Raw genomic sequence first — 24,748 nt, 5'->3', positions numbered from 1 at the left:
CTCCATTCTAGCCACCCTGGGAGACTTCTTTGCTGTGGATGAAGCTGAGAAAGACCCTTGATATAAGATCATGTCTCCATCAGCTTTCTACTCACAGTCCCAAATGTGAACCTCCCAGGGTTTATCACAAAGCTTAGTAGGTGTTCAATAAATATATACAAGAATGGATGAATGTTGCTTTGGACAAAGTGCAGCTTTCACATGCTGCATAACTACACTCAGTACTGACCCTGAAAATTGGAAAAAGCCATACAACTGATGCTGTAAGAAAATGTTTCTTGTTTATACTGCTGCATCTTGATCTTTGGCTGATCTAAGCACAAAGAGAGCTCTTTCATTTCTCAGAAAGGAGGTTTATGGTGTGTGGGAGAGCTATGAACAATGAGCTCACTTGATAGACTGGAGATGCTCTCAGCTTCTGAGAGCCTGGAAACTCCATCTATAGATCTGTCCCAGAGGGCAGAGCCAAATAAGGGCAGATGGAAAACACAGCTTTCTTGGGAACTGGCTTTCAACTCCTCTAAGGCAAAAATACTTTCATTCTGTAGCACCCTGAATCAATTCTCCAAAATATGGTGCTGTGCCCTTGTTTTCCAGTGTCTAAAAATAAGTCCTTGTCATATTTTTATTCTTTTTGTCTTAAAGTCATTCAACCAGACTCGCTTGCAGAATATTAATTGTGGTGAAGTAGAAATCAGATTACTTTGAAACTACTTTTGAACGGAGCTCCTTAACTGCTAACTGACTTGTTGCCTCCAGCTAAAGCCTCCTTTCTCACCCATCATGCTCTTCGCTAGCTTCAACTATGGGGCAATGAGTCTACAGCAATTTTAAGTTATCTTTCCTTAGGCTGGTCATCAGTCTGCTGCCCAAATGTGCCAAATTTTAACCTAGCGTTGTTCTAGGGCTTTAATTCTATGTCAGGTGGACTAGTGGGCTAAGCCATCCAGGGAAGTGGGTGTCACTAATTTATTTAAATGGTGCCCTGCCTTAGCCTGTTTACATTTACATTGCCCTTGACTTATCTGCTCTGCCCTGTAAACATTATACCCAGCCCACACTTGCAGTGCCAGCTACTTGGGAAACTGCTTGAGCTTGGGGAGTTCAAGGTTGGCCTGGGCAAGATAGCTAAAGGCTCATCTCTTTAAAAAAAAAAACTTCAAACCTTTCATCTAGTACTTTCCAGACAAAACTAAGTATTTGTCATGTATGAAGCACCACCCTATCATTATTGAAGTGGCCAAACAATTTAAAGTAAAGGTAATAATTTAATCCTATACACACCAGGGGATGGAGCACCACTAGGACAGAGAAGAGGTAACCTATTTGAATTAGCAGAACACTCTCACACCCAACTTCAAAGATAGAAGAAACCTTTAAATAGGTGATGAATTAGTATCAAGACCTGGAGTTCTAGCCCAAACTCTGCAAGTGTATTTATTTATTTTTTTAATAAACAACAGAAATTTATTATTTCTGAAGCTAGGAAATCCAAATCAAAGTGCTGGCAGAGGCATACCCAGTGTCTGGTTGGGGCCCACTACTCAAGGATGCCGTCTCTGTGGTGATAGGAGAGATGGAAGGGCCAGGCAGCTCTGGAAGCTTCATAGGACATTAATCCCATTGGAGAGGGTAGAGCCCCACAAATTCTACCTCTTACTACCAACAACTGGGGGTGAGAGTTCCTGCATGTGAATATTGGAGTTATGCATTTGCAGTAGATTAATTCATCTTCTGATACACCAAATTCTTTGAGGACCAGAGCAGCCAATGTGCCTTCACAGGCTCTGCCTCTCTGCTTCACTCTTTGTGGTCCCTTCTGGACAGGGTGGTAACGGTCACTGGTGCCTTCCTGAGTGTACCTGGTTTGCAACTGGGCAGCCAGCTTCACTGGGCACACATGCCCATTAGCCATGTCAGGAGCCTGTCAGAGGGGCTAGCACAGGACATGGGGCTCAGACTGCAGACAGGGGCAGCTGGGCTGCACAGTGGGGTACTCACTGGATTTCTTTGGGAAAATTTCTTTGCCTCTATTCCTTAGTGTCTCCAGCTATAAAAATAGAAGTGATCTATTTATCTACTATTTATTTCAGAGAATGACTTAGGTGACCTGAAAAATAAACTTCTTCAACAAGAAACAATTCTTAAGTTTCTATCATGAGATCAAACAGAACAATTCACTCAAAGGAAACAATGTTTGAGAACATTCTTAATTTTATTTTCTTTAATTTTATAAAATACATTTTGTAAGATAAGTTTCTAAAAGTTTATTCTTTATGTGTGTTAAAATTGAAATTCTATATCAGAAATGAAGGAAATACTTTCAGTTGATTAACTCTCTTTGTGTGTGTACATGTGTGTATGTATGCATGTGAGGTTTTCAGGGGAGGGTTGGTTACTTACTATGTTATTAAATAAAAATAAAACACAAGGTACAGATTACTTCACTTCCCTTGATCTTGATTGGTTTCTCATAGAACTTTTTCCCTCTCCTTCCTCTATGCAGCCTGGAAGCTTATCTTGTATACTGGTCTGAAAACAAGTATCAAGTGTCTTTTTGTAAAGATTTTGTATCTCCTTAAACACTGCTGAGACCACTTTGGGGGAAAAGAGCAAGTAACTCTTTACAACAAAAGAGCTACAGTAGAAACTGTCCTTTCAATAACAACCATTCAGATAAGTTTATCTACCCAAAGTTAACAAAAACAGGAAAAGACTGGGAACTACTCAGGTTTAAACTCTTTCTGTCCTTTTCCATGGAAGCTTACTAACTGAATAGCTGACAGCTGATACATTCTATTATGTGATCTATACCAGAAGAAAATAACCTCTACATTAAACCTAACTTTTAACACACCAAGAAAACACTGCTGAGTAAATCATCTCCCACTAGCTAGAAAGAACGATCAAACAGGTTATTCAAATTGAGGTTCAGATTCATCAGATCTGTTTCTGCAAACAGCAGAATATTTGTAGAAAATTCCAACAGATTCAAGCAACTAGCTAATTGTAAATATCATTTGTTATGCTTACTCTTCAACTTTCCTCTTTCTAAAAGAATTATAATCCAAAAATCATTCTCTAGCCCTTTCTGATACAACCCCAAACAAGGAATAAACAAACTGGAAACTGTGAAATGTGCATCATTCTGAAACAAATCAAGATCTTCAAATCACCTACTATGACTGAATGGATAAAACCCCACGAAAAGAGCACCATTGTGAAGATATGACAGAGGCCAGAGTACACAACTAATTAACAGAAAAAAGACATGCTATCCAAAAAGTTATCTATCCTGTGTCTACCAGAGGGCCATCTTGAGTTACACCGTCAGCCAACAGTAACTGCTGCTCCTTAGACTAGTCTGTTTTTCCCATAAGCTAGTTTCTTTCTATTCTCAGCTCCTTGGAAACCACAGGGTTGTCATGGTAACTGTTATCAAGGAGAAGGGAGTGAGAAGATGCTGACAACACCCTGTTTCTCTTCCTAAAGAGGTGTAAGGCCAGATACCCTCTTTGTCTACACAGACACTATGCGCTCCCTTATGCTATAAGTAAGGTTGGCTGAGTTAGGGCTTCAAGAGTTCATCACCATCAGGGTCAGCGCTCTCTTTCTAAGGGTGAAAGATCCTTGCTTTGACCCCCTTCTCCCAGATGCAACAGGCAGATTTGGGAAAATGCTCTTATTGTTTTGCTGTTTTTTTTTCTTCTATCTTCAGTGGTAATAGGGATACAGGAATGGTTTTCCTGTTTTGTACACCAAGGAGAATATATTTGGCTCCTCTAGATGGCAAGGGGACCAAGGACATTCCTTCTCTCTACCTGAGCATCTTTCTTTCCACTTTGTTTCTATCAGTGGAAGTGCCCTTTGAGAAGAAGGCACTGACTGGTCCTCAGGAGTTATAAGGAAATTGAATTCGAGCCTCCATTCCTTGTGACTTGCATTTGGGGAGTCACCTTCTCGGGCATTTCCCATTTCTCGCAGGAACCAGCTGTGAAGAAAAATGACTAAAAGAGGTCCATGAGAGGGAGAGTCCACAGAGACATTAATCACTGCAAGACCCTTCTTTCTTGTTACACTCATCAAGTAAGAAGAGGGCCAGTCAGCGGCAAAGGCAGAGTTAAGATGGGAGTCACAGCATTGTTGGCTGTGTGGTTAGAGCCTTGCTATTAGACAAAGGGGGATTTTTATGGAACATCAGAACTTGGTGCCTCGGCCCATGAGTTTAAGGACAGCGAAGTTGTAAGTGGCAGCAATCATGAAGGTGAGCTGTAGGGAACAGGAGAAAATATGAGTGACAGTAGACAAGGAAGCTCTCCCTCCTCAAATCCTTTTGGGAGTGAAGAAGGGGAGAAATGAAATCATAACTGAATAAAGGGGAAAATCCTGCTCTTCCTAAGATAGCACATCCCAGGCTTCTCTCTACATGCTGATTAGAAATCCTCCCCGAGACATTTCCTTTCAATGGCCCACTACTGGAGAGTTGAATCAATAAGGACTTATGTCACAACTATGCTTGACCTAGCATTGAGTTTTCCTTAAGGAAGTGAACAATGCATGGCTTTTGCCACATCCATACATCAGAGTGACTTGCAGTCATAGGCTGTTTGGTGTAGACACACAGTCATAACATAGCCTTCTCCTGCTGATTGCTCTATTTTACTAAGTGAGAAATTAGTTGACTTTGCATGAAAGCCTCAGCAATAGGAGGAGGATTCTGTGATCTCATTCTTTTCTGTTCATTGTTTATTCAATGACTTCAGGTAAATTGATTTACCCCTTAATATCTTAGGTTTTTAATCTTCATAGTGAATGAAGCACACTTCATTTAACACTGCACTGTAACACTATGGGAAAGACCTGGAACATAGAATTGCAATTCTAATAATGTTACGAGGTCCTTCCAGTATTTCCCTGAGAGTAAGCAGATCCACTGGAGAGTTTCAAAATGGACTCATATTTATAGCACATAGAATCCTAAGCTATAGCAAATCATGTTAGCAATTTTCATGATTCTTGTCACCAATCAGACTCAGCTGTGTTGAGAATTAACTATAATTTTCACTGCAATGCACTTGGCAATATTACATGATTCGTAAATGCTCTAAATTATCAGTCATGACTAATCTCTTACCTTCTCTTTTCTCAATGCCACTTTCCTTTTTCCCATCTAATTCCTGAAGTATTTCTGCCTTGCCAACCCAAAGAAGAAATATATAGCCCTATACCTTACTATATTATATCTTCGTAGTAGATTCTCTCCAGCATTTCATATTTGAAAGGAGTCATTTTCTTGTCTTTTAGCATAATCATACCCAAGCTATTTCAGGACCATTTGTTTGCAAAATCATTCGAAAACTACTTACCAGGGAAACCAGTGTGGCTGCAGCCCCCACAAATGCAGCAATAAACAGGTGGAAGGTCATTTGAAACTGTAGAAAAATCCAAGAGGAAAAACTATTTCTTGTAGCAGCAAAAAACATGCTCCACTATTAATTACAAATGCAGTTTTTCAAACATGTTGATATCATCCTTGTGTGTTAATTCTGCATTTCTAATTGCTATTTTCATTTCTCTAAATGTAGACCTCCCAATCTGTAATGTACACCATAGACCCAGAACACAAAAGATAGTGCTACCAAAGAATCAACTTATTCCCTATAGTTATACCCAGGATCCCAAAGTTTAAAGTCAATACTTTGCCTTCAAAGAAATAGTTTACAAGCCAGGCATAGTGGCACATACCCATAATCCCAGCAACTTAGTGAGGCCTTTTCTCAAAATTTAAAAAAATATATATATAAATAAAATAAAGAGGGCTGGGGATATAGCTCAGTGGTTCAAACTTCAGTACCAAAAAAGAAAAAGAAGTAGTTTACTGCCTTCCTCTCCAGGATTTACTTTTATTCCCCTGCCTCATTTGTGTATAATATCTATTCTCAATAGTACATTTTTCAAATGTACTTATTTTACCTCTCATTAGAGATTAAGAAGTTCCAAATTGAAAGTGTTTTATAGAAACCATGTGTGTCTCTGCACACAGCCCATTCTTTTGATGAGGTTTTTAACTAAATGGATGTAAATTTTCATTTGGGGAATTCTGCTATTAAGCTCTATATTTACCTAAAGCTACACATTTCTTTTTTAGGGGAGAAAATTTTGGGAATTTGTTTTCACCATCCATGCTCTTTGGCTCAAGCATACTTAGGCAATATTTTGTAGAGGGACAATCTGTTAACCCCAAATCCAACAAAGAGAAATTTGAGTCTTGAAAATTGAAGGCCACAGACAGAAATTTCTATGGTATTTGCCATTGTATTGCAAAATAGACCAATTGGACCACTTACCTCAGCTGTTTTGCAGATGGACAGAAGGTTGGAGCCACAAACTTTGCCTGGGAAAGCATTCCATGGGAGAACACCTAAGGAAGATGTACAAATCAACCACGGTAAGCTTCATAGAATATGGGGCCACATTGAAGAGTTTCCCCTAGAGCCTTCTCTAATTATCCTGGTTGTAAAGTTGCATATTGCCAATAATCAGGGTCCTCTTTTCTAGAGACTTACAAAAAAATCAAAGGTGGTACTGAATAGATATGAAATCTTCTGTTTGTTATTGAAATGTGCTGCTTTGGGGTTGGGAACAGCAGTCCATCAGAATAGAGCAAGCAGTATGAATAACCAAGAAAACTCCCACCACTTCCAAGTACCCTTCCCAGGGAAGAAACATCTCTGGTTTCAGTGGGAAGGGATTAACAACCTAAGACTCAAGTGTTCATCATCTTATATTTCTCTCATAATCACCACCCCCTTACCCTATGAAAAGAAACAAATATATGTCACTCCCATAATTGGTAGGGGAGCTAAGACACCCATACCCTAACTTACCATACATTCTGGCATCAGCACAGAGGCTGCCTATACTGGCAGAAGTCTTGCTGGGGAAGGCAATAGACTGGCAGGTGGTCCATGTATTGAAGTAAATGTACACAGGCACAGCTGAGCAGGCAAACACCAGGAGCCACACAACGGTCAGGGCATAGGTGATGCCCACAAACTAAAACAATTGACATGGGGTGGTTAGAAACCAGCATCAGCCTGCAGATGTTGAAATACAAACTGGGAGACACTGGAGTGGCATAAGCCAATGAAACCAGATTCTAGAGATCTCCCCCAAATGAAATTAGTGAACAGGGCATCTCTGCCATGTATCACTGGCAGTATTTACTAGAGAACCGGCCCCAAGTATGAGGGATGGTAGGGGGAACGGGTGGGGGTTGGAGTGAGGAGGATCCCTGGGTTAGAGAGGCTTCAGGGAAATTTTTGGGCAGATAAGGTGTAAAGAAATCAAAACAGATCTTGAAAGAAAGTAGTGCCATTTTGTGCCTTAGGCTGAGCTTAGAAAATGTTCCTTGTCACAAGATTTTTGTTCCCTAGTCATTGAGCAAAGCCAATAGGAAATTTAAATTTTAGATATAAAAACCCTTCTAAGCTAACTGCTGGCCACAAAAAGAGATCGCCACAACCCACACATATTTAGCCCCCCCCCAATTTTTTTGTGATGTTAAAGATAGAACCCAGAGCCTTGCACTTATAGGCAAACACTCTACCTCTGAGCCATAACTCAGCCCAGCTCCCGAAAGATCAACTGAAAACCAATGTATGTCTTACTAGAAGCATGGATAGCCCTCAGGCAGAGACAAAACATTAAATATGCAAGTCTACTCTAATTCAGTCTGGGACCCCCAACAGTGTAAGATCCCAGAATATTATGCATTCCACCTTGAAGTCAATTTTTTAATTTCTATGATCCATTCCCCCTCTCAGATCAGATGTCTAAGACTCAATCCCATGAGCATTTTACACTCTTGTACAGTCAGATCCACTCTTGTGGTCCCTGCTAAGAAGGGAGTAAAGAGATACCAACAGATGGCTTAGAAATGGTCTGATTATACAAAGCATCCCAGAAAACTCATGTTTTTCATTTCAAGATGAAATTTTCTAGGGAATCTGTGAAGTGAGGCTAAGCCGGCCAGGCACCACGTTCTTCCTGACCTCTCGTTCGGCTGTGGCCATCGCTTCCTCACTCAAAAGCCAGGTCCTGAGACAGGACCTTGTCTTGGGTGGGGATGAGGCCACAGACTCACGCCCAATTTTCCCCCACCCCTTGTTATTGTCACAAAATCCTGAGGATGATCACCTTGTCGGGATGTCCTAGCCATTTTCCCAAACAATGACACACCCGCTCCAAAGAATGAGCTTGATGTTGGCCTCTGGAACCCCTCCCCTTCTGGCCCCCTGTTACCGTTGCACTCAGGCCCTTGCCGCAGATGGTGGTCTTGTAGTCGCCAAAGATCTGCCTCACTGCGCCGGTGGTGTAGAAGCCCTCAGCTAGCAGGAGGGCTCCATAAAGGAAGAAGAAAGAGGCAGTTCCATAGATGACATACTGGAAGGCATGGATCCTGCATTGAGACCAGACATTCATATTCATTGAGGACCCAGATCTTTTCTCACACAAGTGAGGTACACATCTAAATGGACACATTAACAAGGATAGAGGTTCTTTAGAGGAATCACTAATCACTGTTCCAGGGTTTCACCTTATCTTTATTGAAGGAAATGAAGACAGAGAGCCGGTGACCAGAAGCACAGGTTCCTCCACCCACCCTTGCTTACCCTGCAACCTAGAGAACAAAGGCCCTGCCCTTCTTGCCTGATCCTTCAGAGATGCTACCTCACAGGAAGGAGGAGCTAGGTAAAAAGGGAAAGATGAAAGAACAGTAAACTAACTGCTCTAGGAGCAGGAGAAACTCAGTACTAAGCCTGAGCAGATGCAATCAGTATATCAAACCAAGAAGTGACCCCACTCTATCTAGTCATTGTGCCTCCCTTGGGTTCTCTATATCTACCATTGTGGAGGCAACTCAAGCAATATTAACCATATCCAGCAGAAATAGAACATGGATGAGGAAATGAGGAGTGGGTAGGATGGAATGGCAGGCAGGCAGACTACCATCTCTACGAATCTGGTACTCTCCCCTCATTTAGGGCTTCTGATGTGGTATAAGTGGAATATGAACACAGAGAGAATAATCAAGAATCCTGCCTCACTCCACTCCTTTTCCCTACTAGTCACAAAGGTACTGATGAGTTCTGTAGCTTCAGGATGGAGAGAAGGAAAAAGAGATGAATTTCTGTATGAGGATAGGTACTTACACATTGATGAGATACTCATAGTCCTGGTAGTTTTTGGAGAAATAAGTCTCAATTAGCTTTTCTGTGCCAGTGAGTGCTTCATGTCCACAGCCACAGAACAGTGCCACCCCAAAGAAACACAATCCAGTGGCCACCAGGGAAGCAAATGGGGCCCCTACCAGACATCTTGCACAGCACTCTAACAAACCTGGGAAAGAAAAGGGGGAAAGAGTCAGGCATGCACATTAGGTAGCTCATGCCCTCATGCCACTCTGCTGTACCTGGCAGCTCCTAGGCTCCCAAATATGGATAAAATGATCACCCTGGAATCTAAAATCAGGAGAATCTAGAATTTGGGGCTTTGGAAATGTGAGATTGATATAAAATCCTTATTTTGTTTCATTCTTGAAAATAAATCCTTACCTTTAATTCCCAGAACTTATGGTATTTTAAAAACAGTTCAGTAATTCAAGTAGCAAGGCAAAGAGATTATGGAATCAGTCCCTCTTTTTATGTTGTTCCAGTCTGTTTGTTTCAGTCATTCATCAATTATTTATGGAATGCTTACTCCGTGCCCAGCATTGTGCTGGGTATTTTATGGGATATGAAGACAGAAAAGATACAGACTCTACCAGATGGGAGCACTTAGTTCACTGAGGAGTAATTAACTAGGTATATCTAATATTCTCAACTAACAATTCCAGGCAGCCAAGTAAATGATTATAGAGGGTAAATGTGCTTGGTGTTCAGAATAGATGAGTAAAAACCAGAGATATTGGTATTATAAGACAGGATTTGGGCTTAAAGAGAATTCCAGGTGGAAAAAACATTGCAAATTTCATGTCCTGGATGTTGCTGAATATTGAGAATAATTTTTGCAAGAGACACTTAATTCTTCTTGGTCTAGATGTGTGAGAAAGATTCCAAAAGGAAAAAGGAAACTGGTATAGGACAAGAAATGATAATAGGAAGATTACTATTACAAAAATAAAAATGCAGGCTTAGGGCTGGGGTTGTAGCTGGGGTTGTGGCTCAGCAGTAGAACACTTGTCTAGCATGTGTACGGCACTGGGTTCAATCCTCAGCCACACATAAAAATAAATAAATAAAATAAATGTATTGCATTCATCTATAACTAAAAAATCTTTTTTAAAAAAATGTAGGCTTAGTGGGGCTGGGGTTGTGGCTCAGTGGCAGAGCACTTGCCTAGTATGTGCGAGGCACTGGGTTCGATCCCCCACACCACATAAAAATGAATAAATAAAATAAAGGCATAAAAAATGTTGTATCTGTTAGAAAATTTTTTAAAAATGTAGGCTTAGTGATTTGGGGGTAGGTCGAATGGCTGTTTTGTCCCCCAGCCCATACTGCAGCTTGTCAAACATCCCTACCCATTGTCCTACACTGAAATTTTGTCAATATGCCTCAAAGGAAGTTTATACAAAGTCATCAAAGCATAAAACATATTTCTGGCATGAGGAAAATACACTAGGACTTGGGACACACAGGTATCTCAAAATGCTAAGAGTCCCCAAGATTCTCAGATCCGATACACCATCCCCATGCCAGTGTTGCTGAGAAATGAGAAAGGCATACAAGTCACAGGCTCTGGAAGCAGCTATGTCCCAAGTACTAGTCCCATTTTCTAAGGTGTCATATGTAATGAAGTATGTCAAATGCCAAACAGATGACTGACTAGATGGGTAAATGGATGGTTCCCTCTGGCTTCTTGGCCAGATCCCTAAAAGGTGGAAAAATGAAAATGTTAAGTTCCACAAACAAAAATTCTTAATTTATACACGTATGTGTACATATACTTGTATAAACATGTATATACACACACACAAACTTTCTATATGCATGTATGTGTACATATACACATTATATATTTTATATGTAATGTATACACACATATAAATTAAATATATGCATTTCTCTATTCATACTAACTTATAGATCTATTCATATAGTATGCATACACACAAATAATCAGCAAATGTGCTGAGAAGGTGCTATTTTGGATGAATAGAATGAAAATTAATTCTATTAATGTCTTAGGTTTAGATTTTCATGTTCAAGCATACTGCCAAGACAAGTTCCCTTATCTATATCATGATACCAGGGGAAATGGGAATCCTTTGCCTGCTTCTCTTAATAATACTGTAGCTTCTTTTTATCCTTGAGTGCTTGAACACTTCGTGATCTGCATGGCTAAACTGCATCAATGTGAACATATTCTCAAGTACCAAATTTTCTCTATGATGGGAAAGTTGAAATAGAGGCATGTCTCTATTCCCAGAGCCACGAAATGATTAAGAGCTAGTACCCACCATCTCCTGAAATTACAGCCCTTCCCTGAACTTCAAAGAGTTTCTTCTCCAAAGATCCTTATGTATCATGTTAGAGAAGAGGCTTGGAAGCCCAAGCCAAGTGAAATACATAGCAAACATTTGCAGCACAATTGAGTTTCTTTCCTTTTCTATGAACTGAAGCTCTGCTGCCAGAAAACTTGGCCTCGATAAGAAACAGTTTGTAGCTGTGCTAATGTGAGTGGAAGCTGTTTACTCAGCATGAACTCTGCAAGTATACTTGATAAAAATGCTTCATCTGTGCTGGCCTGTGGAGTGTTTGTACACACACGTGCACACACGCACATGTTCACAAATGGGCACATGCACACATATATGCCAGAGACGAAAATACAACAGCTGAAACTAATCACTGTTCTCAGGAGGCATTCCAGAAATTGATCCTCCTTTCTTTTTTTCAATAAAATATTAGATGTATCCTGTAAGTCAAGAACGGGTACTTGGAAGTCAACAGTACTATTATTTTCCTTCCCTGCCTTTCTTATTCCTCCCCAGTCTCAAACTTGTTGACTCTTCTAGTAAAGAAGGTATCTGAAGACAGGGGGTTGGGGGAGGGGATGGTCAGTGACCCCAGTGTTCCCTCTCTCCCCAGCACAGGGTCAGGGCTTGGACAGAGCCCTCCATAGCTTCCCTAGACAAAGAAGCCTTGTTTCTCCTAAGATCTCAGGAGCCTCATTGGTATTCTGCAAGGGCCTGCAGGCCTAGGGTGGGGAAGGGGTTAGACCCAGAAAACAATAGCAGGACTGTTTGTTTAGCCCAGGGTAAGGAGGGTCATCCACCCTAGCAAGTGGCCATCCTGGGCCCACTCACTCACCCCTGCCTTTTCACCATGGGAGGGGCTAAATGGTGGTACAGGTATGATTAGAGATGGAGGAACTTGAACTCTTGCTAGGCAAACAGAGAATTTCACTCTAGTTTTAGCTGATGTCCCTTCTAAACAACACACTAAGGATGGTTTTTCATCTCATCACATTAAGATAACCTGCCTTTAAACATTAGAGGATAAATTGGGGGCTGGGGCTGTGGCTCAGTGGTAGCGCACTTGCCTAGTATGCATGAGGCACTGGGTTCGATTCTCAGCACCACACATAAATAAAATAAATGTCCATCAACGACTAAAAATAATTTTAAAAAATTTAAAAAAATTAGAGGATAAATTATCCTTAGTATATTTGATTCCTTGACCATCATTCAAACAATCAGAAAGTGTCATATGTAGTATTATTACTGGGTGACAAAGGGCTAAGCCATGGGAGCAACTGTGAATCACCAAGTGATGTTTTCTTTTTACATCCATTTATCTTTGTTTTCTTAGAGGTTAGATAAATTTTTGTCCCTTTTTTTCTGTTGCACTGTTGCTTAAATCAAGAGACAAGAAGGATGTAGGCTTTAATGAGATTTTAATGACAAGTCTGAAATAAATAGCTTTGGATAAATCAATCACTGTTGAGCTGCAAACAGTTCAACATTATCAGCGTAAGCATTGGATGTCCATCTTTTCACGATTGAGATGAAAGATTTGTTCTGAGGGTATTTAAGTTCAGTAGAAGTGAAGAATCTTAGTCTAAGCAAAAATCAATTTGAATTCCAACTTGGAAAACCTCAGAACATACAAGAAACTGTCTTTTCATCAAAGTAAGTGACAAAGAATTCTGAAAAAGGTCCATTGGGTTCACTTTGATTTTTCACAAACCAAGAAATGAGCTTGGGGATGTGTGAACAATAGTCTTAAAACCACAACATCTCCATTTCAGAACACTTCATGGTTAAAAGGGTGTGAAGTGGATTCAGGAAACATGTGAGAAATCAGGAAGAGAAGTTCCTTGGCTCTCTGAAGAGACATCCTCACATTTCCAGGCTAAGTACAGACAGAAACATGGTAGAGTTGGCATAAAAGAACTGTACAGTAATAACATTACCCAATGCAATTCAATTGGATTAAACTGCCTGACTTTGATGAGAGATCATAGAGAAAACTAATGACCCTCTCTAGTGTTTTCCTTTTATTTCTGTTTACATGGATTCAGCACAAGCATTAAACACATTAGCAGTGACCTAAGCACTATGAGAAATAGAAGTAATTTGGAAGCCCAGTCCCTTTTCTTGAGAGAATCTTGTTTGGGATAACAAACTATTATGTCTATGAATCAAAAAACAAAGCTACCTATTATCAAGTAATGAAATGGATAAAACCAAGTCCTGTGGACCAAATGCAAGCAAAGGAAAGAAATCAGTTTTTTTTTAATAATTCTATACATTCTTCATTTTATTGTATTTCTTTGTCATGCTGAGGATTGAAGTCAGGTCCTTGTGCATGCTAGGGAAGAAGTCTATCACCAAGACACATCTCTTCAGCCCTATGTCCCACCTTCCAGCCACCTTTTTTTTTTTTTTTTTTTTTTGGTACCAGGAATTAAACCCAGGGGTGCTGAATCACTGAGCTACATGGCCAGCTCTTTTAATTTCTTTCTTTCTTTCTTTCTTTCTTTTTAATTTTGAGGATCCTACTAAGTTGTTTGGGACCTTGTTAAGTGCTGAGGCTGGCTTTGAACTTGTTTTTTTTTTTTTAAATATTTATTTTTTAGTTTTATTTTTTGGCAGACACAACATCTTTGTATGTGGTGCTGAGGATCGAACCCGGGCCGCACGCATGCCAGGCAAGCGCGCTACCGCTTGAGCCACATCCCCAGCCCAAAAGAAATCAGTTTAGAGTTGGATACATTTACCTGTAAACTCCCCCAAATAAGTCTAATCAATCTGTAATAGAACTTTAGGCACTTCTCACAATGTTCTTTGACAGAGATTAACAGGACCATTGCAATTCAGATCCAGGTCCATCCCAGTGACTGTGTTGATCCTGATGCTGTCTCTTTAAGCAGTAGCCAAGAGCTCCCAAGCCCTCCCTCCTTTCCCATGCCCTGGGCACGCCTCAAGGATCAGCTCCATGATGGAAATTCAGTGTGAATCTGGGAACTCATCAAAGGGAAGAGAGGAAGGGCTTTCATCGAAAGGAATGGTAGAAAAAGACCAATTGTACCCTGCACAATTCCTAGCTTGTCCCTTAAATCCAGCTGACAAAGGGAGAGATAGAAGAACCCTATACAATAGAGCTAAATAACAGGCGGTCTCATTGAGTAAGAAACTGGCCCCATCTCCCTAAGTCTCTAATCTGCACTACAGTCTTACCCTCCTACCAGAACCCACCCCTTAACCTCACCCCATGAACAGAAGCCTCCTTGATAAGGGCCTATAGCAGTTGACAGGGCCAAGATACTAGAGCAGCCGTGACTGGTACTAGGGATGGATGGGGATCAGTGGGTGGGTTCTAGGAGTAAAACAACAATCATCAGGAGGTTCCTGAGACAAAGACTTTTGCTTTGGGCCTTAGCCTGGTCAGACAAAGCCCTGCCTATGATCCTGTCTGTTCTACATGATATCAGCACTTCTGCCACATTGAAGTGCTGGAAAGGAGCCCTGTAGCCATTGGAGCCTGGGAATCCAAGCCTGCTAGATAGTCATGTGGACTCAGTCATGTGGACAAAGTTAGATGACAAGGAATCCCAGCCTCCTCTTTAATGGTATTATTATCACCATGGACACAGCATCTGGACCACCTTGTTTCCTATACTCCTTTTCTCTCTCTCCCCACCCCCACAAACATTAGGAGGCTGAGGTACAAGTTTGACTATTAAAATCTATCCCTGGCAAATGGTCTCCACTATTCCCATTTTTGGAGAGATGAACAAATACCTGGACCTAGAGAGAGAAGTTCTTTAGGTCACTCTCCTACCAACTTTTCCTCTTTCCTTGGTAGCAGTGTGAGGCTGATCTTGTTATTTTCCTTGGGATGTCACTGACTATTTTGCAGAGCCTTGCTTGGCAGAGAGCTCAGAGGCCAGTAAAGAGCTAAAAGATGGCCCTTAAGACCATTTTGCAATAGCCAAGAAGAGATTAATAAATCAGTATTTGCTGAGCTTTTGATGTAAGTTTAGCACTGGGTAGAACCTGTGAGTGGAAAAGGAAGGGAAAAATGCTCTGTTTACCTACTATGGTTGATGAGACTCTTCCTGATCATGTTATTGCCCTGAATTGATCTCTAGACTTGAAGTTCCATGGGAAGAGAGGACACATCTGTGTATTCTTTCAAGACATAAGAGTTAGTACAATATGACATGCAAATAGGTAAGATGGAAAAAGATGCCACTGGCTGGGGTTCTACCTTAATAGGTTTGGAGACTATATGTTCCCTCCCACCCACCCTCCTGGGTTGAGGATGTTACTACTCAGATAGCCCTGCAAGGACAGTTCTGTTGTCAGGCTGCTGAGTAGACTTCTCATTTTCCTAGCTCTGAGCCAGGGTGAAAGCCCCCTGGAGCAGGAAAAATCTTATAATCTCTCCGATTTTCCAAGAGCTCCTGTGACTCTTCAGGACCAAGGTAAGAAGTGGGGTAGGGAAGGCCTCCCTTCATTATTTCAGTCAGTGTCTCTAGGAAAAATAAGTGAACATACTTATTTGCATATGGTTTCTTTTTAACACCTGGCATTCTTGCCACCTTGATGGAATTCAGTTAATCCTCATTCTTTTGGTAAAAGTGGACCTCTGCTTTGCCTTCACATTTTTTTTTTCCACCTGGGCTACACCCACTTAACTCTAAGTCAGCCAAAACCATGCTGCTCAGCAAATAGCCACTTTTGGAGGGAAGCATCCAAGTCTGGTTACCAAGGTAACAGCTACTGTTCTCAGACAACAACGGGCTTGCAGAAGCCAACATTTTGCTATTCAGTAATGGCATTGTGTTACTGAGCAGAGAATAATCAGCTGCTGCTCTTTGGCTCCTTTCCGGTTCTATTGTATCCCAAACACTCATTTGGAACGTCTCCCTCCTAAGTCAGGACAAAGGTTAATGAGCTCTAACTTCCCCCATAAAACCTTTTGTGCAGACATCACTACATTCAGTGTTCCTCTTCACTTCCAATCCTAAAATAATCTACATGGTTGAAATAGTAAACTTCCTGTTCCTGGAGGTAAATAAGAAGAGGCTATGTGAATGTTTAATTGACTGTTGTAGAAATGAATTCTGCATTGAAAGTTAGTCAGATAACTTCTAAGTTCCTTCCAATCTCAGATTCTATGATATGCTTTGTCTACTGCAATAGTTAAACAGCAAGAAACTCCACATCAGAAGTAATAGCAATTTAGTACCCTGTTAGGGATAGCCTATAATTCACAAAGTAATTTCATTAGCCACTGAAAACTCAATGGCTAATGCATCATATGTACTTGGTTCAAGTATTGTCCACCCCACTAGCTGGGACCCAATACACACCCCTCAATGGTGGACATATTTGTGTCAATCTTTCTCTAGAAGAAATCATCCTGCCTCTGTAACAGGAAACTGATCCTGTTATTGCCTTATTTACTCCACTTTTTCAGGGCTTTCATTCCCTAAGGACGCAACACTCTGCATCATACAGAGGAAGTAACACTCTGTGTTTTGAATGTCAACCCACCCAATCACATGCCTTGACAATAGAGAGGGTTCTTGATGTTATCCAGGAAGGGAATTGAGTTCCTCCAAAATTTACCTCTCACCTGGCCACAATGAATTGGTCCTATGATTCTTACCCAAGTACACAAACTGTGCCCAAAGCAAATCCAAACACCTTGGAAAGAAGAAGAGTCAGCCAATTCATAAAATGTTATATAATATTTGGTATCATCATGATTTACAATTGTTATATAGAGATTGTCCATTTTCTTTTTGTTTGTTTTTTTTTAGATTGTCCATTTTCAAAGGACTTCCACAACAATACTTGATCCTCAGCCATGAAAGCAGACAAAGCATCATTTTCCACATGATGAAGTGGTGATTCACAGTGACCTGCTTGAGGCTGTAGAGTTCATTAAAGGCAGATCTGAAATTTGAACCTGGATATTCAGAGTCCTAGTCCAGAACTCTGCCCTCTTAACCATCATACCTAAATATGCGCTTCAAAAAGCTCTCTCTGTGATTTGGGATGAAACAACCTAAAGGCTGATACTGTCTCAATATATTTGAAAAACCCATCTCCATAGATCTTGTCTACTTGGTACTATATTGATGGTCAATATATGGGACATTGAGTCTAATTTCACTCAGGATGTATTCAAGCTGCTACCCTTGTTTTGCCAAACATGAGCAATGTCAACATGTCTGTATGCCATCCTATATGGACCCTTTTGTTCTTTACACCTTACTCTGAATATAAACTACCAGATATCAGAAACTCCTCACTTCTTTCTTTGTTCATGGAACTGAGAGAAGCCCTCAGTTCTCAACCAATTCATCAAGAGCCCTAAGGTCCCAGCAGCCTCTTTGTCCCAACTGGGGTTCAGGCTAAGTCTCTGATATTCATTAGAAACGGTCACCTATATGCATGCACACACACAAACACATACACACACCCATATCTGTTTCCCATAAAAAAGCCATTGAGGATTTTGCTTCCATTTCCCGAATCTAAGAATGACCTCATAAGCCATGGCCAAGCCTGAATCCAGTTTGCCAAATCCCCCAACTTACTACTGATGCCAAATAGGGTCCAAATTTTGTATCAAGCAAGCAGTTGTTTTGTATATCTGAAGGCTAGCCAACACTCAGTTGCTTCCAACAGAACCAGGGATGCCAGCTGACCTGGAAATAACGAGGGCCTTAGCATGGGGAAAAGAGAAGGAAGAAGGAAGTGAGGAGGTAGGAGAACACATGACCACATCCATTCTGCTGGTCACTCTCTCCAGGAATTTGTGGGACCCCACATGTTCTATTAGAATTTTTTGACAATAAGGCATCATGTTCAGTACAACAGAAAAGGGGTTAATCTAATTGAATGCTAAGAAATTTAAAAAGAAAACAAATGCCAAAATACAACTCATTTAAACCATTGGAAATCCCAAACCCCAAAGTTGGGAATTCTCTTGTGAATTCCTGTGTATGCTTGAATCTTCCATGCTAAAGTTTCTGAAACTCACCCATGTCTTTGGGACTCTGAATCCAATTGTAGCCGGCTGGCTAGTCTGCTTTTCGGCTGACTTTGTTCAGCTGGAAGGATCCTGGTCTCTCCAGTCTCCTTCTTCGGTCCTTTACTTTTTCTCTCTGAGTATCTTTGTCCTCTTCTCCAGCAATGAAAAGGGCTTTCTGATTGACAGCCAACCCCCTTAAAGGGACAGCCTCACTTTCCTCCTCCTCTCCTCCTCCCCTTCTCCTCCCCTTGTCCCCACCTCCTCAGGGATACTCCCTTCTTCAAGAGATCCATCTTCTCTTTCTGTCTTTCACTGCTAATTGTTTGTTTTCTTTTTTCTTTTAACCTAAGGCTTCTCTGGAATTTCACTTTGCTGCAAAGATACCTGGAAATGTGGACTAGGAGTGAGAATAAAATGAAGAGATCCTAGAAGATTCCAAGTGATTCTGGGGGACTATTTGGTGTGGGATGTGGCAGCAAAAGCATGAGAAGCCATGGAACTGATAGCCCTGATGAGGGGGTCAAGATCAAAAGCCTACATGTTATCTCCCAGAGTTCTTCCAAATCTGCCCCAATCCTACCCCTCATTTCTAGCTTCTATGGGCCCTGTCCACCTTTCCCCACCCCTTACTCCTTAGCAAATTAGGACTCCTGCCCCTCCCAACTCTAGAAACATAATCAAGAAGAAAAAAATTGTCTTTTAAAATAATTTCTTCTGGGCTGGGGATGTGGCTCAAGCGGTAGCGTGCTCACCTGGCATGTGTGCGGCCCGGGTTCGATCCTCAGCACCCATACAAACAATGATGTTGTGTCCGCCAAAAAATGAAAAATAAATATTAAAATCCTCTCTCTCTCTCTCTCCTTTCTCTCTAAAAAAATGTGTTCCTTCCTTTCTCTCTTCTCTACTTTCAATAAAATAAAATAAAATAAAATAATTTCTTCCAAATCCTTCTTTTTTTCAGCTGAATGAGGACAAAATGCAAGCTGTTGATTTCATGAACAGATTGTGAGCAAGTTGGGGGAGGCTAGAACCATAATCATTTTAGGGAGAAAATAACAGAGACCCAGAGGAGAGCAAGACCTGTGTGAATTCACAGAATAGGCTAATGAAAAGGCCAGAGTCAAGGATGTGGGTGATTTCCAAGGAGAATAATCAACTTTGAGACAAGTCAATAACAGTCTAGGAATTAGGTAGTAGAAAGAATGTAGTGTCTTCATCAGAGACCTGAGGCCAGACTAGGGAGTAGCAGGGAATGGGTTGGGTGAAGCATTGGGTGACAGTGGGGGTGACGAGGAGGAGAAAGGAAATATAGCATTTGCCTTAGAGAAAGAAACAACATCATGGGAAAAAAATGTTCAAGCAGCAAAAACAGGAAAATAATATATAAAATCTGCCTTACCAATAATAGTGATTTCTGAAGAAAGTGAAGGTATTTGATCACCCAGTGATAGGTGGGGTTAGTCAGGGAAGGATTTCTAGAACAGGCTAATCTTAAGCAGCATTTATCTGGGCACTTTGTCAGTGTTCACTCTACATTCAGAAGCCTCAGACAAGTAGAGCTCTCTTGACCTACAAGACAAAGTCTAACCATGGATGGCCTATAAGGAAACTGGTTGGCATAAATAGGAGGAGTACCTGTTGGAAGACCCCAGAAAAGAAACATATGGCCTCTTGTAACTTTTCATTTAGTTTGCCTTGGAGTAAGAGAGGAGAGGAGGGAAATACTGAGCAGAGCCTACAATCTTCCTATGTGGTGAGAAAAGCAAGACTGTGTCTTACAGTTTACTCTTTAAGCCATGATCTTGGACATATTTGTGGCTTGGGCTCTGCTATTAGGAAATGGGTTAGTCTTCTGCAGAGGCCCCTAGGGATCCACTGGAATACAGGAGTCCTTCAATGTTTGAAGCTTGCTCAGAGTCCTAGAACTCTAGATTCATTGCTCTTATACCATCTCAAGGTGAAAAGATCCCTATAATCTGAGCTATCACAGAACAGTATAGTAGTAGCATTACAGAACAGAACACATTAACACCACATGACTGAGGATAGAGAATACCAAGGCTCCTGCATTCCCAAGCCCCTTCTCTAGCCATAGACCATACCTGCTGTGGAAGCACAGTTGTAAGACTGTGCCGGCAATATACTTTTGGATGGCCCTTGTCAAAATGGCCCTGAAGAAGGAGGAGAAGGAGGAGCAAGAAGTTGCAAAATGGGTGCCCTCAGCTCATCAGACAACAGAAGGAACTGAGCCTAAACTTTGGGCATTCTGATGTAGGGCATCAAAGAGATGATCTTTCACAACTTAAATAGACAAGACAGACAGCTCTGCAAGCAGGGAAAATTTCTCAGGCTGAGCCCTCTCAAAATCTTTCCCTGGATTCTCAGCAGCAGCTCTGGGAATGGCTGTACTGCTCAGAAGAAAATATATTTCCCCAATAAACTCACAAATATGAATTCATCAACCACATTCCCTTAATGTACATTTCTCTTCTCCTTTCCTCCATATCTACTGACTTATCATTGATTGTATTTTCTCCCAAGTCTCAACCTCTGTTACTTCATATCTGTGTGTGTTTGTGTGTGCGCGCGTGTGTGCACATGCATACATGAACACGCACCTCTTTTTCTCTCTCCATTCTTCTTCGTGGAACAAATCTTCCTACCTCTGTTTTGCTCTTGTGCCCAGAGGTAGGAAAGGGGCACAGACACTGTCCCCAGTGCCTTAAGATTCCCAACTCCCTAAGATCTGGTGTGTTCCAGTCACTCTGTATATCCTGACAATAGCTGGAGAACCCCTCTGCACTCTTCTCCTGGGCCCTTTCCACCACCCTCAAGAGGCCTTTTTTAATCCACTCACCCCCACCTATTTCTGTGATTCTGCTTCTATTGGTTCTGCTGGGTGCCCTTGGCAAAATGTTCCTGAGCTGGGTTGCTGCAGTGCCTGTGGATTCCTCAAGAGGGCACTGCCAGCCTTCATGGTGGCAGTCTGCTGCCTGCATTGGGTGCCTGTGGGAACAATGCAGGATTGTATGAAACTCCTAAACAGTTTGCTTCATGTAGTTCTGATGGTCCCTCAGAGAATCTGGGTCTCCTACATCACAGCTTGGTTGGTTATTCAACTTTCTGGCAAATAACTCCAAAACACTTCAATATTACCTCCATTCTCTGCTCTGTGATCCCATAGTACCAGATTCTTAAAGGCCACAGGGCAAGTGGTTCTCCTTGTTTCAGTGTATAGCATGAATGCTGAAATTCAGGGAAGTCCAGCAAATTTCTCCCAGAAGTCTCTGAAGGCATTCAAGTGCCCAATCCAGCGGTATACTTCTCCTTGGCCATGTAGAAGATGATAAAGAGGATAGAGTAGGCATAATACCAGTGAGAGGCTGGGATCACCTGTTAACATTTGGGCTTCTAGAGATAAGGGTTTTCTTCTCCTGCCCATGATGACTTCCTCACAGATCAAATTTGGGGAGGCAACTGGCTGCTTTTTACAGTACTTCTAGCACTGGCATAGAAGGCTGGCTGGCTAGCAGTGTATTATATCCTATGCATTTGTGACTAGAACTTTCCACACCCAACTTTATGCCAATTGGTTTGGCCATGCATTTCTGGCCAAGAGAACTGAAGTCTGAGGACCAGAAATTTCATATATTTAAGCTAGCCTGAAATGTGGGGAGGTGGCCTTCTGCCTCTCCTGAAGATTCAAGGAGCAGTACCAGGGTAGATGGGAGTAGATGGTGAATAGGATATGTATTTGTAAGGGGAAGATGTTCATGGCTTGGGGATAGAGTAAAGAGTACCTGGAAGCCAAAATAATCAGATTAATAAACTCAAGAAAGAGCACTGGAGGAGTACCAAATAGCTACCAGTAGTATAGAGAAACCAGTTGACCACATAACCCACCTCCGTCACCATGAAAACTTGGCCAGCTCTGACAGGGTGGCCCTATAAGAGGCCTCTTGTTTGTTATGATCTCTGAACACAGAGATGTTGCCTGTCAAATATTTATCTTGCCTATCAAATACTTACCTAACTTCAGGGGGCCAATGTTATCTTTTTTTCACTTGACCAATGGGGTGCCTATTAGTAGTCAAGGGACAGAAACACCTCTAGAAAATACCTCTCTTCAGACCCTTATTGCTTAGAAGTTGCCAGGAAGATCGGTGTTCTGAAAGAATGCTTAAATACAGAGGCTGGGCCTGGACAGCAGCAGGAGTTGGGAAGGGGGGGAAAGGGCAGGCTTTAGGCTGCTATGGTCCAAGTTTCCAACCCTCTATATTTCTCAGGCTAAGTAGGAGGCCCACGTTTGAAATCCAGGAGAGAAGTAAGTTGCATATAGTTTGTAGGATCAGTGGGATTACAAATCAAGGAAATTCAGTAAAGATTAAATTATACAAATGATTTTTGTTATATGTTAGCTGTGATAATAGCAATCATAATTACTTTTTAATTAAAAAAAATGGTACTAGGAATTGAGCCCAGGGGTGCTTTACCACTGAATAACCTTCCCAGTCCATTTTATTTTTTAAATTTTGAGATGGGTCTTGCTCAGTTGCTGAGGCTGGCCTCCAACTTGCAATGATCCTCCTGCATCAGCCTCCAGAGTAGGTATGACCATAGGTGTGTGCCACTGCACCTAGTTAGGATTCCTTTCTTAAAAAAGGGTCTGTATCAGGGCTGGGGTTGTGGCTCAGTGGTAGAGTGCTCACCTACCATGTGCAAGGTTTGATGCTCAGCACCACATAAAAATAAATAAAATAAAGGTATTGTGTCTAACTACAACTAAAAAATGGGGGGGGGTCTGTATTAGTTAGAGATGCATAGAGAAATAATTACAGGTGAAATGTCATGAGACCTGGAATTTTCCCTTTTCAGAAAATTTTAGTTTTGAGGTTAGATGAAATAACATTGGCCACATTTTGATAAAGCTGGGTGATGGGTACATGGGTTTATTATCCTGTTTTCTCTACTTTGTGTATGGTTGAACATGAGGTCAGAAAAGTGAAGCCATTAAAGTTAAGATTCAGACTCAGAAGAAAGAAAAAACATGTCCAAGAGAAATGTGATATTTCTGGGAGAATGCACATAGCCGGCTAAGACCAGCTGCTCTGGGAAAAGGTTGGGGATTTAGAGTGGGAGAGAGATTTTTCATTCTATGCCCTTTAGTACAGTTGTAATTTGCGTGGTCTATTGAAAAAACACTCATTTGAAAAATCCTTCAGGCTGGGTTGAGGGACATCAGTCTGTAGGCTCTCTGGAGCTGTTCCACTGATCTCAAGTGGCTCATGACAGTAAATCCCTCACTGTGGCAGGTTAGCCAGCCGCCACTGTCCACACACACTATTCATACTGCCCAATGCTTTCTGTGTCTCTGAAACACTGCCTAGTTTGAAACACAGGAGGGGATTCCCAGGAACCTCTTCCTGAGGCACAGCTGGATGGGGAAAAATGGTTGCATTAGCCCTGCAGGAAGAAAAGACATGTGGTCTTAAAAGTTAGAAAGGGTCTCTACCCAACAAGGCAGACTTCCAGGGTAACAAGTCCCCTTTTTGCTCCTCTACTGTCTCCACATACAGAGGGCTACGTGTGCCCCTACAGGGTCTGGCTCTGGCAGCTGCCAGACCTCTTCCTTTCAGAGCTGTAGCCATGGGCAGCCATTTCAGAGATGTGATTCCCCCTCCTCATCCTCCTCTTCTTCCTTCATCATCATCAACATTATCATCATCATCAAAGTTTACATCCCCTTTGAGAGAAACCAGGCCAAGCCTCTGGCTTCTTAGCTGGTTGAAGGTGTCACATGGGGCTGTGATACTTCCACTGAAGACTAGGGAGGCTGTGGAGCAGATGTCTAACCCTGTTTTCCATTCCTCAGAAAACAGTGCCAGCAACCAGAATGGATAAGGAAGGGAAACCTTGGTTGTTCCTGTTGAGAGTTACAGTTTAGATAAAACTAAGAACAGATCCCGTTGCTGGAGCTCCTAGCAAATATCTTACACATGGAGACTTTGTTTCCCCTCTCCTCCCCCCGGCCCCAGCCAAACCCTGGGCCAGGACTAGGCAGCTACTCTCCCACCAGCAAGGACCCAAGTGGCAACCCATTTCTTGGCATAAGGAGGGCAGACATGCTCCTGTCTCCAAGCAGGATGGGGCAGGCTGTGGGCTGATGAGCTCCCACCCTTCAACTA

At 41.7% G+C, this 24,748-nt stretch overlaps 1 protein-coding gene across 6 annotated transcripts in view; it reads right to left on the bottom strand.

Moving 5' to 3' along the window:
• Positions 1 to 2,202: 2,202 nt before the first annotated feature.
• The window catches only part of PLP1 (proteolipid protein 1), a 104,317-nt gene continuing 81,771 nt past the window's right edge, over positions 2,203 to 24,748 (bottom strand). For 2 of the 6 annotated variants that reach the window (XM_081277560.1, XM_081277562.1), the window contains 6 exons: positions 9,216 to 9,402; positions 8,200 to 8,461; positions 6,888 to 7,056; positions 6,348 to 6,421; positions 5,367 to 5,432; positions 2,203 to 4,269 (listed from right to left, as the gene is read on the bottom strand). In XM_081277560.1, coding sequence (XP_081133686.1) covers positions 4,198 to 4,269; positions 5,367 to 5,432; positions 6,348 to 6,421; positions 6,888 to 7,056; positions 8,200 to 8,461; positions 9,216 to 9,402 — 830 coding nt within the window. In that variant the 3' untranslated portion in view covers positions 2,203 to 4,197. Of the gene's footprint in view, positions 4,270 to 5,366; positions 5,433 to 6,347; positions 6,422 to 6,887; positions 7,057 to 8,199; positions 8,462 to 9,215; positions 9,403 to 18,572; positions 18,714 to 19,315; positions 19,408 to 24,748 lie in introns of those variants that run through there. The other 4 variants (XM_081277564.1, XM_081277563.1, XM_081277561.1 and 1 more) reach the window with 4 other exon arrangements.

This window comes from Spermophilus citellus, assembly GCF_964194105.1.
Source record: "Spermophilus citellus genome assembly, chromosome: X".
In the NCBI taxonomy this organism is placed as follows: Eukaryota; Metazoa; Chordata; class Mammalia; order Rodentia; family Sciuridae; genus Spermophilus; species Spermophilus citellus.
This window is presented reverse-complemented; position numbering and strand designations above follow the sequence as displayed.